We start from the raw sequence: 16,724 nt of genomic DNA, 5'->3' as shown, positions 1-16,724 counted from the left end.
AGCATGGTGGCATTATATGTGACAGCAAAACGTAGGAAACAAACCAAACACCCATGAACAGACTGAATAAAACAAGTTGTCCACTCTTGGTGACGCGGTAGGCACACCACTGTAAGAAGCCGCAAGTAAGATCTCTGAGTACAGACGTGGAGAGATCTCTGATACAGTATTAGGTGAAAAAAAAATCAAGGTGCAGAACAGTGTTTGTAATATGCTATCTTTGGGGCTTATCTTAACCGAGAATATTCAGATGTACAAGCTGGATTTAGAAAAGGCAGAGGAATCAGAGATCAAACTGCCAACATTGGTTGGATCATAGAGAAGGCAAGAGGATTCTAAAAAATATCTACCTCTGTTTCATTGACTAAAGCCTTGGACTGTGCGGATCACAACAAACTGGAAAATTCTTAACGAGATGGGAAAACAGACATCCACCTGCCTCCTGAAAAATCTGTATGCAAGTCAAGAAGCAACAGTTAGAACCAGACATGGAACAACAGATTGGTTCCAAATTGAGACAGGAACACGTCAAGGCTGTATATTGTCACCCTGCTTATTTAACCTACATGCAGAGTTGTTGTTGTTGTTCAGTCGCCCAGTCGTGTCTGGCTTTTTGCGATCCCATAGACTGCAGCACGCCAGGCCTAATGTATGCAGAGTACATCATGTGAAATGATCAGAAAGCTCCACCCAGAAGCCTCCCAGGTTCTCAGCACAGCCTCACCTCCAGGGCCCTGGCTGCACAGACATGTGCTCAGAGCCATGTGAGGCTCTGCAATAGGACATACAAAAGGGTTCCTGCTCGATGCGTAATTTGATTTAGTTGCTAACTCGTTTCCCACTCCTTGCAATCAACCGCATGGACCGTAGCCCACCAGGCTCCTCTGTCCGTGGGATTTCCCAGGCAAGAATACTGGAGTGGGTTGCCCTTCCCTCCTCCAGGGGATCTTCCTGACTCAGAGATGGAGCTCACTGTCTCCTGCTTGGCAGGCGGATTTTTACCATCTGAGCCACCTGCGCTTCCCACTCAGAGCTGATTATTTGTGCAGGATTTTATTACAAAGTCTGGTTCACCAGAAACTAGCACCACACTCAGGCCCTGAGGAGAGGAAAATCCCTGACAGATGGACCCCAGAGGGGGCCAGACCAGGGGAGATGGGATGGGCGGGCAACCAAGTCAGCTGAAACTCTGATCAACTGTTAACACAAAGCCTCTTCAGGACCTTTGGGGAGTGTGTGGTAAGCCATGATGGGAGGGGTGTGCTTACCACATGTCCCCAGGGACAGCAAGGAGCTCAAACCAGTCCATCCTAAAGGAAATCAACCCTGAATACTCATTGGAAGGACTGATGTTGAAGCTGAAGCTCCAATACTTTGACCACCTGATGGGAAGAACTGACTCATTGGAAAAGACCCTGATGCTGGGAAAGATTGAAGGCAGGAGGAGAAGGGGACGACAGAGGGTGAGATGGTTGGATGGCATCACTGACTCAATGGACATGAGTTTGTGTAAACTCTGGGAGTTGGTGATGGACAGGGAGGCCTGGCGTGCTGCAGTCCATGGGGTCACAAAGACTCAGACACGACTGAGCAACTGAACAACAACAACCAGGGCTTAAGTGCACAGGCTGAAGGAGGGAGAGGATAAAGGCAGAGGGGCTGCTCCTGGACAAGAGAATGGCCACCCAGGATGGGCTGCTCAGGTGAGTCTGGCTCCAGCACTGTTCCTTAGAGTTCAGGTTCACAATATGGTGGCTCTGACGAATTCTGGCAAGAGGAATCAGTTCTTCGAGCGTCAAAAATCTCTCACTGACAGGTGGTCTGGAGGTGGGAAGCCTCTGCACCTGATAACACAGAGACTGGACAAGGTTCAGGTGTAGTTACATCTGTCTTCAGACTTCAACAGTTTGGCGAGATGATAAATATATAAGTGTTCCTTACACAGCAGGGTGCTGTACAAATGATGACACCTCTATTAAGATGCCCTGGACTTTTAAGTTAGTGGAAGAGACTGGTGTGAATAAAATAAAATAAAATCCTGTGAATTAAAATAAAATAAAATCCTCATGTCAGGCTCCAAGTTCCAGCCAGCTCTGCCACTTTAGATGCTGATGTTTAATTCAAGCCAGTATGAGACGGTGCCTGAAGGAAGGTGCAGAAAGAGAGGAAGCAGGGCAGGGAGGAGACCCTGACGAGGACGCACAGGGCTTCCTGGAGGTGCTGGAACGGAGCACAGTTAACCTCTGGAAAGTATGCGAGGGGACGTGGTGTTTTCTCACCCCACTGAGGCTCAAAGGTTAATTGGTTTGCCCTGCGGAAGGGCCAGGCCTGAGATCCAGAAGCACCAGCTGGATGCCTCACGCACCCTCATTCTGACTGGAAGTCAGAGAGGAGGGGTGTTCTCTCTGCAAGGGTCACCTGGCCACGGGGCTGAGCTCACCTCACCCCCACCCAGGTCCCCCACATCACCCCTGGGGTCCACCCAAGGGTGCCCCTGATGTCTTCCGCCAGCGGTGCCTTCTGGGCCCTGCCCAGGGCCCAATTTCCCTCCTCTGGGGACATGAGTTGCTGCCACTCCGGAGCCGCCACTTCCTGGCCGTGGTCCTGTCACTGTCCCCACGCTCCCCTCAGACGCAGGGTCCCGTCACTGTCCCCACCCTCCCCTCAGAGTCAGGGTCCTGTCACTGTCCCCACCATCCCCTCAGAGTCAGGGTCCTGTCACTGTCCCCACCCTCCCCTCAGACGCGGGGTCCTGTCACTGTCCCTCCCCTCCCCTCAGAGTCAGGGTCCTGTCACCGTCCCCACCCTCCCCTCAGAGTCAGGGTCCTGTCACTGTCCCCACCCTCCCCTCAGACATGGGGTCCCGTCACTGTCCCCACCCTCCCCTCAGAGTCAGGGTCCTGTCACTGTCCCCACCATCCCCTCAGACGCAGGGTCCTGTCACTGTCCCCACCCTCCCCTCAGACATGGGGTCCTGTAACCGTCCCCACCCTCCCCTCAGAGTCAGGGTCCTGTCACCGTCCCCACCATCCCCTCAGAGTCAGAGTCCTGTCACCGTCCCCACCCTCCCCTCAGAGTCAGGGTCCTGTCACTGTCCCCACCTTCCCCTCAGACGCGGAGTCCTGTCACCGTCCCCACCCTCCCCTCAGAGTCAGGGTCCCGTCACTGTCCCCACCCTCCCCTCAGAGTCAGGGTCCCGTCACTGTCCCCACCCTCCCCTCAGAGTCAGGGTCCTGTCACTGTCCCCACCTTCCCCTCAGACGCGGGGTCCTGTCACCGTCCCCACCCTCCCCTCAGAGTCAGGGTCCTGTCACTGTCCCCACCCTCCCCTCAGACGCGGGGTCCTGTCACCGTCCCCACCCTCCCCTCAGAGTCAGGGTCCCGTCACTGTCCCCACCCTCCCCTCAGAGTCAGGGTCCTGTCACTGTCCCCACCCTCCCCTCAGAGTCAGGGTCCCGTCACCGTCCCCACCCTCCCCTCAGACGCGGGGTCCTGTCACCGTCCCCACCCTCCCCTCAGAGTCAGGGTCCTGTCACTGTCCCCACCATCCCCTCAGAGTCAGGGTCCTGTCACCGTCCCCACCCTCCCCTCAGACGCGGGGTCCTGTCACCGTCCCCACCCTCCCCTCAGAGTCAGGGTCCCGTCACTGTCCCCACCCTCCCCTCAGAGTCAGGGTCCCGTCACCGTCCCCACCCTCCCCTCAGACGCGGGGTCCTGTCACCGTCCCCACCCTCCCCTCAGAGTCAGGGTCCTGTCACTGTCCCCACCATCCCCTCAGAGTCAGGGTCCTGTCACCGTCCCCACCCTCCCCTCAGACGCGGGGTCCTGTCACCGTCCCCACCCTCCCCTCAGAGTCAGGGTCCCGTCACCGTCCCCACCCTCCCCTCAGACGCGGGGTCCTGTCACCGTCCCCACCCTCCCCTCAGAGTCAGGGTCCTGTCACTGTCCCCACCCTCCCCTCAGAGTCAGGGTCCTGTCACCGTCCCCACCCTCCCCTCAGAGTCAGGGTCCTGTCACCGTCCCCACCCTCCCCTCAGAGTCAGGGTCCTGTCACTGTCCCCACCATCCCCTCAGAGTCAGGGTCCTGTCACTGTCCCCACCATCCCCTCAGAGTCAGGGTCCTGTCACCGTCCCCACCCTCCCCTCAGACGCGGGGTCCTGTCACCGTCCCCACCCTCCCCTCAGAGTCAGGGTCCTGTCACTGTCCCCACCATCCCCTCAGAGTCAAGGTCCTGTCACCGTCCCCACGCTCCCCTCAGACGTGGGGTCCTGTCACCGTCCCCACGCTCCCCTCAGATGTGGGGTCCCGTCACTGTCCGCACCCTCCCCCTCAGACACAGGGCTTCCGATAGGAAGTGCGGTTTACCAGCGGAGAGGCGTCGCCTCCAGGCCAGCTGGCTCTGGGAACTGGCGGCCCCGCCAGGCCCTGTCCCCCTACCTCGAAGGAGTCTCTCGAGGTGAAGCAACCTGTCAGGCCTTGTTCTTCTATGAACAATTAGTGTTCTGATTTCCATTCATGTTAAATGGGGTACTTGAGTCCTTGCCTCACCCAGAGCTGGAGAAAGAACTCTCCATTTTCTCCCCTTCTCCTCCCACCACTATGATTCCCCCCCAGAAGCACAATGGCATCACCTCAGGTGCTTTCAAAAATACTCATGAAGGTCCCACCCCCAGGCCACTTAAATCAGAATTTCTCAGGGTGCGATCCTGGCATCAGTATTCTTTTTTTAATACTCCCCAAGTACTCTCGTGTAGAGCCAGGGTTGAGACTCACTGCCAAGAAGGGCTTCCCAGGTGGCTCAGTGGTAAAGAACCTGCCTGCCAGGGCAGGAGAACCACAGTGGGGAAAACACAGCAACAGCTCCGATGACCCCATCAGATGCATCGTTCCCAAACCTTTCAGGACTCGTGGAGACGGCCCTTCGTTTCCTGGAGTGGTTAGTCTCATGCCCCCAGTCCTGCCTGACCTCAGACCCTCCTGGCACAAGATTCAGCCCCCAGTGCCCTGGGTCTACTGCAGACGTCAGGTCAACTCTGCCCGTCTCCTGTCCCAGCCTACAGTCTGGTTTCCGGAGCACCAGATCCCGGACAAAGCCGACCTCACAAAGGGATTTATTCTAAAAACCAGTTGCTTAAAGAGAGATCTGCAAGGGGGTTCTCACCATCAGATGAGAATGTGAGGGCACGGGTGCCTGTGACCCTGAGCTCGGGTGTGGGTTTAGCTTAATAACCTCAGATAGGACACTCATCTCTGAACATGTGCACTCAGCTCACTTCATGGTTTTCTCCACATTTGTGTATTGAAATCGTCATCAAAAACAACACACAAGAGACTAAAGCCTCTTGAGACAAAAGTCTCTGAACAGGTGTTAGAATCCTGTTGTCATTGTCCAATTGTTAAGTCATGTCTGACTCTTTGTAACCCTGTGGACTGCAGCACGCCAGTCTTCCCTGTCCTTCACTGTCTCTCACAGTTTGCTCAAATTCATGTTCATTGAGTCACTTATGCTATTTAACCAATCTCATCCTCTGCCACCCTTTTCTCCTCTGGCCTTCAATCTTTCCCAGCATCAGGGTCATTTCAGGTGGCCAAGATATTGGAGTTTCAGCTTCAGCAACAGTCCTTCCAATGAATATTCAGGACTGATCTCCTTTAGGATGGACTGGTTGGATCTCCTTGTAGTCCAAGGGACTCTCAAGAGTCTTCTCCAACACCACAGTTCAAAAGCATCAGTTCTTTGGTGCTCAGCTTTCTTTATAGTCCAACTCCCACATCCATACATGACCACTGGAAAAACCATAGCTCTGACCGTATGGACCTTTGTCAGCAAAGTGATGTCTCTGCTTTTTAATACACTGTCTAGGTTTGTCATAGCTTTTCTTACAAGGAGCCAGTGTCTTTTAATTTCATGACTGCAGTCATCGTCTGCAGTGATTTTGGAGCCCCTAAAGAAGTCTCTCACTGTTTCCATTGTTTCCCCGTCTATTTGCCATGAAGTGATCAGACTGGATGCCATGATCTTGACTTTTTGAATGCTGAGTTTTAAGCCAGTTTTTTCACTGTCCTCTTTCACCTTCATCAAGAGGCTCTTTAGTTCCTCTTCCCTTTCTGCCATTAGAGTGCATCCAGTATATTCTATCAAAATTTCAAAACTCAGTTAGAGCCGCACTGCACTCAGGGCAGCATCCAGTGTGTGTGTGTGTGTGTGTTTGTGTGTGTGCGCGCACGTGCGTGAATAAGCTTTTGGTAGAACAGTCTGGAATTTGCCTTCAAACAGTAATTCTCCAATTTCTTCCTCGAGCATCGTCACTGATGGTCTATTCGGGGGGGACTGCAGCGGGAAGCAGAGCATCCCGCAGTGTGAGCTCACTGCAGAGCCTCAAAGCCAACAGTCTCGTGAGTCCAGACCCCAGATGACCCGGCCTACACACACTGCTGCTGTCACCCGGGCGCGAGTGCCTGCTTCAAGGAACAAAAGCCACAAAGCGCGCTGGACGTTGTGCTCCAAGCTGCGGGCACATGGTGGAGGCTAACCAGTGCTTTTGCCACCTGGGAGTGCGCTGTGCTGAGCAGCTGCCTGTCCAAAGGAAAGAATAAGGTAATTCATTTTCATCTTGAAAACTTCAATATTTAACACACATTCTATTGATATTGCCTTTTGTCCCCAGCTCCTGCCTCCAATATTTAATTGCAATGTATTATAGCTTCAACAAGTTGAATCCATTGAGATTGAAAAATGAGATGTAAAAAAAAAGTGTAAAAACGTATCCTTTGTGGTCAATATTAATCTAGCAAAAGGGTTTTTTTCTGTAAGGAAGCCTGCCAAGAGCAATAGAAAGTGATTCATAGAGTCAGCAGCTTCAGAGAGGTCAGGAAGAGACATAGCTGGCCCTAGGATTTGGCAAAGAGAAGAGAGTCAAGAGGCTGGCGAGAGGGCCCAGAAACGCAGCCTGTGAGAAGAAAGGAGGCGTGTGTGTGACCACCGGGCAGTCAGGAGGGCGGGGGCCACACTGCTGGGGGGGCAAGGACATGACCTCCGCCCTCCCACACCTTGGCTCCCAGCAGGGCCCCTCCCATTTCCTGGAAGCCAATGTTCCCTTTCTGTCAACAACCTCTCCATGACCTAACTATCCTCCACCCTCCAGGCTTCTTTCTGCTTGGGCTGTCCCAGGGGTGACCTTTGGGTGGGAGCCTCCTCAGTAAGAGACTGAATCCCCAGGGTCATTCACCTGTGACCCCTGGCACTTAGTTCACCTGACTAAGAAAGCTGAGGCTAAAAGACGTCAAAACAAAATCTCCCTCGACTTTCTGCAGCCATCATGGCCTGGAATTATCCCAAGCATTCTGTAAGCCCTTCTTGACCTTCAAAAGAAGTCACAGTGAAGGAGGAGGAAGTCATTTACATGTCCACTTGGACATCTGGTTTTGTCACCTGCCGCCTGTGGGCCTGGTACTATTGGTCGCATTGGGGACACTTCACAAACACAGGTGACTTTTCACTCCCATGAAGCTTCCAATATAATGAAGGAATGCTGCACAAAGAATCAACAAGCTCATGTCAGTATTGACAAAGGATATGAAGAAATAAAAATGCAGCCATCTAGTTCAGGGTGATTTCAAAGGGGCCACCTTAGGTTGGGTGGTCAAGGAGACCCTTCTGAGGAGGTGACGTCTGAGCCAGGATCAGATCTGGCTGATGGAGGCGGACAGAAGGAGGCAGAGATGAAACCACCTAAGGAAGCTGCAGTCATCAAGACAGTGTGGTCCTGGCGCAAGAACAGAAACACAGATCAACAGAACAGGAGAGAAAGCCCAGAGACAAACCCCAGCACCTAATCTGTAACAAAGGAGCAGGAATATACAAGAGAGAAAAGACAGTCTCTTCAATAAGTGGTGCTGGGAAAACTGGACAGCTACGAAGGCAACGGTACCCCACTCCAGTACTCTTGCCTGGAAAATCCCATGGACGGAGGAGCCTGGTGGGCTACAGTCCATGGGGTCGCTAAGAGTCGGACACGACTGAGCGACTTCACTTTCACTTTTCCCTTTCATGCACTGGAGAAGGAAATGGCAACCCACTCCAGTACTCTTGCCTGGAGAATCCCAGGGACGGCGGAGCCTGGTGGGCTGCCGTCTATGGGGTCGCACAGAGTCGGACACGACTGAAGCGACTTAGCAGCAGCAGCACATGTACAAGAATGAAATCCAAACACTCCCTAACACACAAAAATAAACTCAAAATGGATTAAAGATGCAAACACAAGGCTGGACATTATAAAATTCTTAGAGGAAAACATAGGTAGAACACTCTATGACATACATTGCAGGAAGATCTTTTTTGATTGACTTCCTAGAGTAATAAAAATAAATAAAAAAGAAACAAATGGATTGAGTTAAACTTAAAAGCTTTTACCTTGCAAAGGAAATCATAAACAAGATGAAAAGACAACCCTCAGAATGGGAGAAAAATATTTGCAAATGGAACAACTGACAAAGGATTAATCTCCAAAATATACAAACAGCTCATGCAGCTCAACATCAAAAAAACAAAAATAACCCATCAAAAAACAGGTAGCAGAAGTAAGACATTCCTCTAAAGGAGACATACAGATCTCCTGACATACACATGAAAAGATGCTCAACATCACTAATTATTAGGGAAATGCAAATCAAAACTACAATGAGGTACCACCTCACACCAGTCAGAAGGGCCATCATCAAAAAATCTACAAAAATAAATGCTGGAGGGGATGTGGAGAAAAGGGAACCCTTTCTCACTGTTAGTCGGCATGTAAACCGATAGTTACTATGGAGAGCAGTATGGAGTTTCCTTTAAAAACTAAAGTGAAATTGTAGGTCACTCAGTCGCAACTGACTCTTTGCGACCCCATGGACTGTAACCCACCAGGCTCCTCTGTCCGTGGGATTCTTCAGGCAGGAACACTGGAGTGGGGTGCCAGGCCCTCCCCCAGGGGATCTTCCCGACCCAGGGATCGAACCCGAACCGGGTCTCCTTCGTTGCTGGCGGACTCGTTACCATCTGAGCCCCCAGGGAAGCTATCAATACATACACGTAACCACAAGGTGAAGACGGGCTCACCCACGAAATGGTTAAACAAGGTGATAAGACACCATCTGGGGGCCAGCCAGGCAGCTCTGACACCTCCAGGCAGTGACCTGACCTGCGGCTGATCACTGGAACCATCTGAGCCCACTTCCTACGGAAACAAGGATTGTAACAGTCTTCTCCTAGAGCTGCCGTCAAGATCAAGCCAACCACTAAGGTAAAGCAGCATCCAACACTTCTTTAAAGCAGGTATGAATTTTCTTTTTAAGATATTTTTGATGTGGACCATTTTTAAAGTCTTTATTGAATTTGTTATGATATTGATTCTGCTGATTCTGTTTTATGTTTTGGTTTTTTGGCCGCGATTTCAGCCTCGAGGCTTGGCTCTTGGCTCTTGGATCTTGGCTCTCTAACCAGGGGCTGAACCCTCACCCCCTGCTCTGGAAGGTGAAGGCTCCCCTGGTGTCCCAGGGGGTCCTGCAGCATATGAATTTAACTCTCACAACTTGCAGAAATGCAAGCAAACAAAAAGGGAAGTTCTGGTATTTTCCTTCCATATCCAACGGTTCTCTGTGCATGGAGGGCCGAACACATGCTCCCAGGAGACCACTCTGTCCTCCAGGCCCCTCCCCGGCGGTGGAGGCTTCCCGCTGGTGGTGCTGGGGCCCCCCTGGGGCCAGCTTCGTCCCACACCATCTGCCTGGGCCCTACAGCAGGTCCTCATGGAGCCTGACTGAATCAGGCCACGTCCATTTCATGTGGTAGGATGAGTTGTGCTTCCTGAGAAAACCCCAAAGGGTGCCTGTTCCAATTTGTCTCCGCTCGGGAAGAATGTCATGAAAGCAGTGAGCTGCCCACCAAGGCGACCGTGGGGGAGATTCATTAAAGGCGTAAGTCAGCTCATTATCCAGGCTGTGGTTTCCACTTGGTTTTGGAAGAATTTACTTGATATTTATTGATTATGGAGGCTGTGAAATGGCTTGTCCTGGGCTAAATAAGCAATTTAAAATAGACATACAGGGAAAAACCTAACCACAGCTAGTCGTCTGTTCCCAGGCCGTTAATAAACACACCCTGGACAGAAGGAGACCCTGCAGGGGGTGGGCGGGCAGCTCACCGGGCACCTCTCTCAGCACGGGGGGCTCGTTTGTTAAGTTGAACCACAGGAAACGCCTAGTCCACACAACAGCTCAGAATCGTTGCACCTGCGATCTGAGGCAGCCTGGCATGGAGTGCCCACAGCAGGACTCAAACAGGGAGGACTCCTCCCGTGGAAAGGAAGGGACCCTCTGCAGACCGGTGACACCACCGCGCCCCACGCCGCCTGCAGCTCCTGCCAAGACCTGAATTAACACAAGTCATGCTCCTCAGCCCAGGGAGGAAACGAACATTTTGTTTAACGGCAGACATTTTGAAACTCAAAGCTCCTTCTGGCTCTGACCGGTCAGAGGGGCTGCCAGGGCAGCAGCACGCGGCCCCTGCGTCTCTCTGTCCCAACCTGCAGTAGAACTGCGGGCAGGCTGGACGGAATCCCCGGAGGCCCACGTCCAAAGCCGCCAGGAGGCAGGTTCTGCTGGCGTCGGGCTCGCGGAGGGGCCCATCTGAGGCCCATGGGGTTCGTGGGGCCCGAGGCCTGGGAGGGGGTCCTGGGGGCGTGTGGATGGGGGAGGCGCCGGGGATGAGACCCCCAGGGAGGAGCCTGGGTGAGAGTGAGGAGGAGCGCGGAGCCTGGCTCTGAAGATCCGGCGAAGAGCCTGCGAAACGGGCCAAAGACAGGGCCAGGGGGACGGGGCCACAGCGCGGGGTCTGAACAAGGAAGAGCGCAGGCTCGCAGACGCCTGTCTCTGTCCTGGAGTGGCCCCGGCCCCTTCGTGGCTGAGCCGCAGCCCTCAGGGCCGCTGGAGGAGACGGAGGCGCTGGAGGCCGCGACGGCCCGGGGCGCCGCGTGGAAGGACCGCTGATGCTCGTTCTGGCGCAGCTGGACGGTGGAGGATGGACTAAGCTCGGGGACAGAGCCTGGAGACCCTGAGGGTGCTTCTAGCAGAAGCCTGGCTGAAGTGACAAGTCAGTGATTTCCAGCAGAGGCCAAGGCGCACGTCCAGCTTGGGGAGGGGCGGGGGGGGCGGTGTCCGACCACTGGACAGCTTGCTCCAAGCCCTCCAGGATCTGCAGAGCCCCTGCCTCCTACTGAAGGAAGCTCATCCTGAGTGTGCAAACTTTTTTTGTTAACAGATGGGCATGTGTATCTCCCGAGGATGGGCTGCGGGAGGGTTAAGCTGAAGCAGAGCAAGCCCTGGGGCCGGTGCTCTGGTGAAACCCCCGCCGTGTCCGTCATCCGCAAGTGGGGACACTGAGGGCTGCTCAAGTGAGGCTCCGCAGCTGGAGAAAAAACCAGACATGCTCCTGCTGGTGTTTGATGAGCAAGGGAACGTTAGTCCTGCTTTCCGCGCAAGAGCCGAGTCTTCAGAGCTCTGCGGGCGCAGGCCCAGCGTCCATCTGCCCCACACTCGCACCGTTGGCGCCTGGCCCACGAGGAGGAGGCGCCATGTGGAGCCGTCAGGGGCCTCAGCTCTGCAGGAAGGAGGAAGACAGGCAGGCAGGCGAGAAGGGCGCTGATGAGAAGCCGCTGATGGCACGTGAGCCTCCTTTGGGGCCTGGAGGCGGGAAGTCAGCAGTGTTATCCCACGGGATCTAGGGCAGAAACGCCTGAAGGTGGACAGAGAAGCTCCGTACGGGGCGGGGCTGAGAGAGCTCCAAGCGAGGGTCGACTCAGACCAGGAGCACGTCTTTGCCCTGACCCCGAGCCCGCCCCTGCATTCTACGCATCTAATACTAACATCTTTCAAAACGTGGTTTATTCCTCATCCCCGTGGTCCTCTCCCTGCGCTCTGGCCACCCCAGCGCTTCTGCTCAGAGTGAGGCTCAACCTCTGCCTGTAAGCACTCGGCAGTTTACGAAGCGGGTCTGTTTGGAGCTCCAGCAAGAAAGCACAGAAGCCCATCTGCAGACGGTTTGGACTCCGCTCAGGGGTGCGCACTGGGTGGGCTCTCGCATCATTTTCTCGGGTCATTCCTGCTCCACGGTGCTCAGCCTGGCTTCCAGTATCGAGAAGGCTGCCACGCAGGCCATGCTGAGGGGCTCGAGCCGCCTGCCCACTGCCTTTTCCTCCCCCAGGACACAGCATCTCATCCTTCAGAGAGTGTATTGATAACGGAAAAGGAGAAAAAAAACAAAACCCAACAGCTTGTAATCCAAGGAACACCATGGTTTTTCTTGGCCGTGACATGCAGCGTGCAGGACCTTAGTTCCCCGCCCAGGCATCGAACTCGCATCCACCCCCTGCAGTGGATGCGTCGAGTCCTGACCATGGGCCTGCCAGGCTAGAGCTGTGATGAGATTTTTAAATTTGAAAAGCAGAGGACTCGTGAAAATGTTTACAGGAAGAGTATACGCAAACGATGGGCAGACAGCATTGTCATACATGCGTAATGAGGTTTCTAGGGGAAAAAGTCCTGTGGGTTTACCTGGGACAGAGGATGGTTTCATCTCCTGAGGAAAAAGTGTGAATGACTGTGCTTAGGGCACCCAGGTGTGGGGGGGGCACTTCTCGTTGAGCCATCACAAACCTGAGCTGCTCTAGGGAGAGGAGTGTTCGAAGGGTTCTTAAAATGTATTGACATCAAACTAACAAGAGACTTCGTTTTGTGTACACAATTTATTCCTGGCTGACATGGCAATTTATTTTACGTGTAAAACTGACTCAAGAACCTCCAAATGTTAACTGCAAAGCAGTTTTCCTAAAGACGCAGAAAAGCAAATGACCTGTAAACGAGTTCAGGAAAAGATAACAGCTGGAGGTGCCCCATTTGGGAAATGATCTGAGCTGCCATTTCAACTTGCCTCCAAATAGATAAGAGCATGAATCAGGAGGAAGTTCGGTTTATTGGAATAAGACCATAGTAATGACTAGAAGGTACTTGAAATTCAGTCTGAAGTCAGTTTTACTTCCGTGGCTTTAGAAAAAGAGAGGAATCACAGTGGGAGCAGCTCTAGTCACAGGCAGACGGGAGGATTCTCCAGGTCTGCCGTTCATGTTTGGACAGAATAGAGCATTGTGCTTCTGATCTAGAAGAACACGAAAGCATAGTGAACTGGAACCCAACAAAAGCAGCGCTTGTGTCTGTGTCCTTAACCCCGGGCAGGGCGCAGTGTGGCTTTCTACTCAACCACACGGCCAGGAGACGGAAAGCGGCCTTGGGCCCCCTTGGGCCCCGTCCTGCTGTTGAAGGTTCAACTTCAGTCCTCTGGGAGGCAGCGGGCAACACGCAGGGCCCGAAACCACCCTCAACTTGCTGAGACCAAGACCTCAGGGCGTCAGCCGGCCTGGGCACCCTAGCCCCCTGCATTTGTGGGCCCCAAGCAGGGGGCCCAGGGCTGAGCACGCGGTGGTCCATGGCGCTTCCTAAACGTGTGGCGTGAACGGACGGTGCAGAATCGGGTGGTGAGGTGGTTGGGGAGCGTGCTTCCTGTCATCGCCCAAAGCTTTGTCTGCTCGATGGAGCTCCTACTTGGTTACCGATCAGGGCAACGGATTTGCCAAGCTAAGTCTGAACTCGGCTGCAATTTTGGTAAGGCTGGGATGGGGGGACAACCTTTAGAGCGATCTTCCGACTCTGCAGCAGCAGGAGTCAGTTCACAACAGGTGAACAGCAACAGTGAAATAAGGCAAGTGTAGATTCAGTTGCCCAAAATGCCTTTTGGGGGATAAATTGAAAGAAAACGAAATTCAGTGACAAGAAATGACAAAACCTCCCTCCTGGAACAGTTGTAACGGCTGTTTCTCTGGGAGTTTTTTGTTTTCTCTCTAGGAGATTTTAATTTAAAAAAGCATTTTTGCTGTGTCCCCAGTTATGTTCTGACTACCCTTAGCTGTTCATTTATAACAAGACAACACTTCCACTTACATAAGGTGCTACTGTCTATCTACAAATTACCTGGTTTGACCATGGGGAGGTAGGAGGGGCAGATACCATAACCATCACGCTTGACAAAAATTCTATTTCCTGACGTGTCCGTGCTCGTGGGAATCCAAAATGCTTTCTGATGAGGTTCGCGTGGGAATTGTTCTTTTTCTCCCTACTGGGCAGTGTCAGCAATGAGCTGACTCAGGTACAATCAGCCCTATCAGATCCAAAGTGTATTACGGTTTTTATTTTTCACCATGAAAGTGAAAGTCACTCAGTCGTGTCCAACTCTTTGCGACCTCATGGACTGTACAGTCCATGGAATTCTCTAGGCCAGAATACTTCAGTGGGTATCGTTCCCTTCTCCAGAGGATCTTCCCAACCCAGGGATCGAACCCAGGTCTCCTGCATTGCAGGCAGATTCTTTACAAGCTGAGCCACCAGGGAAGCCCTTTCTCCACCATGAGGAACAGAGGATTAGATGGATGCTGGAGACTGACTTCCTCTCTCCCAGGTCAATGCTATGATTCCTGTTATACCTCTTGATATGTCTGCACGTTGGTTTCCCAGAAAAAAACAGTGCCCATCACAGGAACCAGTCGTCAACCGTTCCACCTTCCAGAGCAGTACGCCGGGGAACAGTAACATGGTTTAGCATGGCTTCTCTGACTACTTGATAGTGCTTGGGAGCGCTTTCTGTCTCAGGTCTAGGAGTAACCGTAACTGTTTCTTCTGGAAGAGTGAAAGATGGAGAAGGGAGTCATACCCATTTCCACCCAAGTCTAGTCTAACCAGCAGGTGGCGCTACGACAAAGCCGTAGAGAGAAGCCCGGTCCCACCGTTGGGTGTCAGAGCGCCCAGGGCCTCGGGGAAGCCACGGCAGGCACACCTGAGGCTGAGCCCACACCTGCAACTCCTGGGGTCCTCAGTGGGGGGGCTCCGAGTGTGTCAGCAAGGCCCCGGCCTCGCGGGAGCTCCGCAACCCTTTCCCATTCTCTGGCCTTCCCAGAGGAATGAGGGAGTTGGGGGGATAGGGGGAACCTGTGTCCCTCACACTCACCCTGCAGATCCCGTGGCTTTGGGGAGTCTCCAAATACTAAGCGCTTTCCAGCTTTATGAGCAGCTCTACATACAGTATTAGATGCTGCCTCGGTGAGCTTCCCTGGCGGCTCAAATGGTAAGGAATCCGCCTGCAGTGCAGGAAACCCGGGTTTGATCTCTGGGTCTGGAAGATCCCCCGGAGGAGGTCACGGCAACCCACTCCAGTGTTCTTGCCTGGGGAATCCCATGGACAGAGGAGCCTGGCGGGCTACAGTCCGTGGGGTCGCAGAGTCTGACGTGACTGAGTGACTTCACTTTCACCTCAATGGGCTGCAGTGAAGGCCCCTCAGGCAGCTCCGGGCGGCTCCTGGGGAAGAGCAAGGAGGCTGAGCAGGAGCCCTGCACACACTGGTCTCTTTCACTCACTATTGGCCCTACGCTCCCCAAGGGCAAGGTCTCGTCCTTCATCTCCAGAGTCCCTCACGTGTGGTGAGTGGACAGCGGGACTTGCTGGGAGCGCGCCCTGAGCTGCCGGTCTTGGGGAAACAGCCACGCCATGCCCGCGTCCCGTCTCCCCGTCAGCCGCAGAGGTCGGGGCGCGGCCTCGCTGGTCCCAGCGGCCGCCTCTGGCACAAGCAGCTGCCGGGGACCCTCCGTGGACCCCCCAGGTCATGCTGCCTCTGCTGGCCCTGCTTGGGGCGGAAGTGGGCTCCTCTGGAGGTGAGCTGTGGAAGAATGGGGTCCACACGGCCTGTCTGGGGCGGGGGCCACACAAGGCAACTGATGAGCCCTGGCCGCAGGAGGTTCAGGCACCAAGAAGTCAGAGAGCCGGCCCAGAACTTCCGGGGTGACTGAGGCACGAGGTGAGAACGCTGAGCCTCCCGGGTCCGCTCAGATCTGCCCGAAGCAGAGGGAAGATGGGCGGGCCCAGTCTGGAGCAGCGCCTGGCCTTGGGCAGTCTCAGCTCTTGGTCACTGATCCCTCGTGGGGCTGTGCGTGTGCCAAGTCCACTCGCTTCAGTTGTGTCCGACTCTTTGTGACCCACAGACTGTAGCCCGCCAGGCTCCTCTGTCCATGGGATTCTCCAGGCTACAACACTGGCGTGGGTTGCCATGCCCTCCTCCAGGGCATCTTCCTGACCCAGGGATGGAGCCCGTGTCTCTACGTCTCCTGCATGGCAGGCGGGTTCTTAACCATGAGCGCCACCTGGGAAGCCACACTTATGGGGCTGAGATGAGCTCAGTCTTCTTCCGCAGTCTTAGTGGTCTGCACGGCACACAGTGTAAAGTAGCCATGGAGTGAAGAACGGACATCACCAAGACAAGGAGGGGTCCACTCATCTGGCCGCCCAGAGAGGGGCCAGACAGCCCATTACTGAGTCTACAAGAGAGACTCGCTGCTGTGTCCTGTCACTGAACCTGCCAGGTGCCTCTCTGGAGGGCACACCTGAAGAAGGGAAACCATTCTACCTGCAAGCTGGTCCACATGAGGTGCAGCAAAGACCCACAGCGTCTCCAACACATGGGTCAAGATGCAGAGTGGGATGCTGCCATTGGTGAGTGGGGCCAGTAAGCCAGCGAGGAGCACGCGATCCCTTGGAGGACCCACCGCACGGACACTGTTCCTGTGAGGGGTGGAGAGTGAGGCAGTT

General features: G+C 54.0%; 1 protein-coding gene across 1 annotated transcript in view; it reads right to left on the bottom strand.

Moving 5' to 3' along the window:
• The window catches only part of PHLPP1 (PH domain and leucine rich repeat protein phosphatase 1), a 257,597-nt gene that overhangs the window by 15,700 nt on the left and 225,173 nt on the right, over positions 1–16,724 (bottom strand). The window contains exon 17 of the mRNA XM_081562281.1: positions 16,543–16,697. Coding sequence (XP_081418407.1) covers positions 16,543–16,697 — 155 coding nt within the window. The remainder of the gene's footprint in view (positions 1–16,542; positions 16,698–16,724) is intronic.

The sequence above is a fragment of the Giraffa tippelskirchi genome, chromosome 14 (genome assembly GCF_054371585.1).
Source record: "Giraffa tippelskirchi isolate mGirTip1 chromosome 14, T2T-mGirTip1v1.2.pri, whole genome shotgun sequence".
In the NCBI taxonomy this organism is placed as follows: Eukaryota; Metazoa; Chordata; class Mammalia; order Artiodactyla; family Giraffidae; genus Giraffa; species Giraffa tippelskirchi.
Note: the sequence above shows the minus strand (reverse complement) of the source record. Positions and strands in the feature narration are given on the sequence as shown.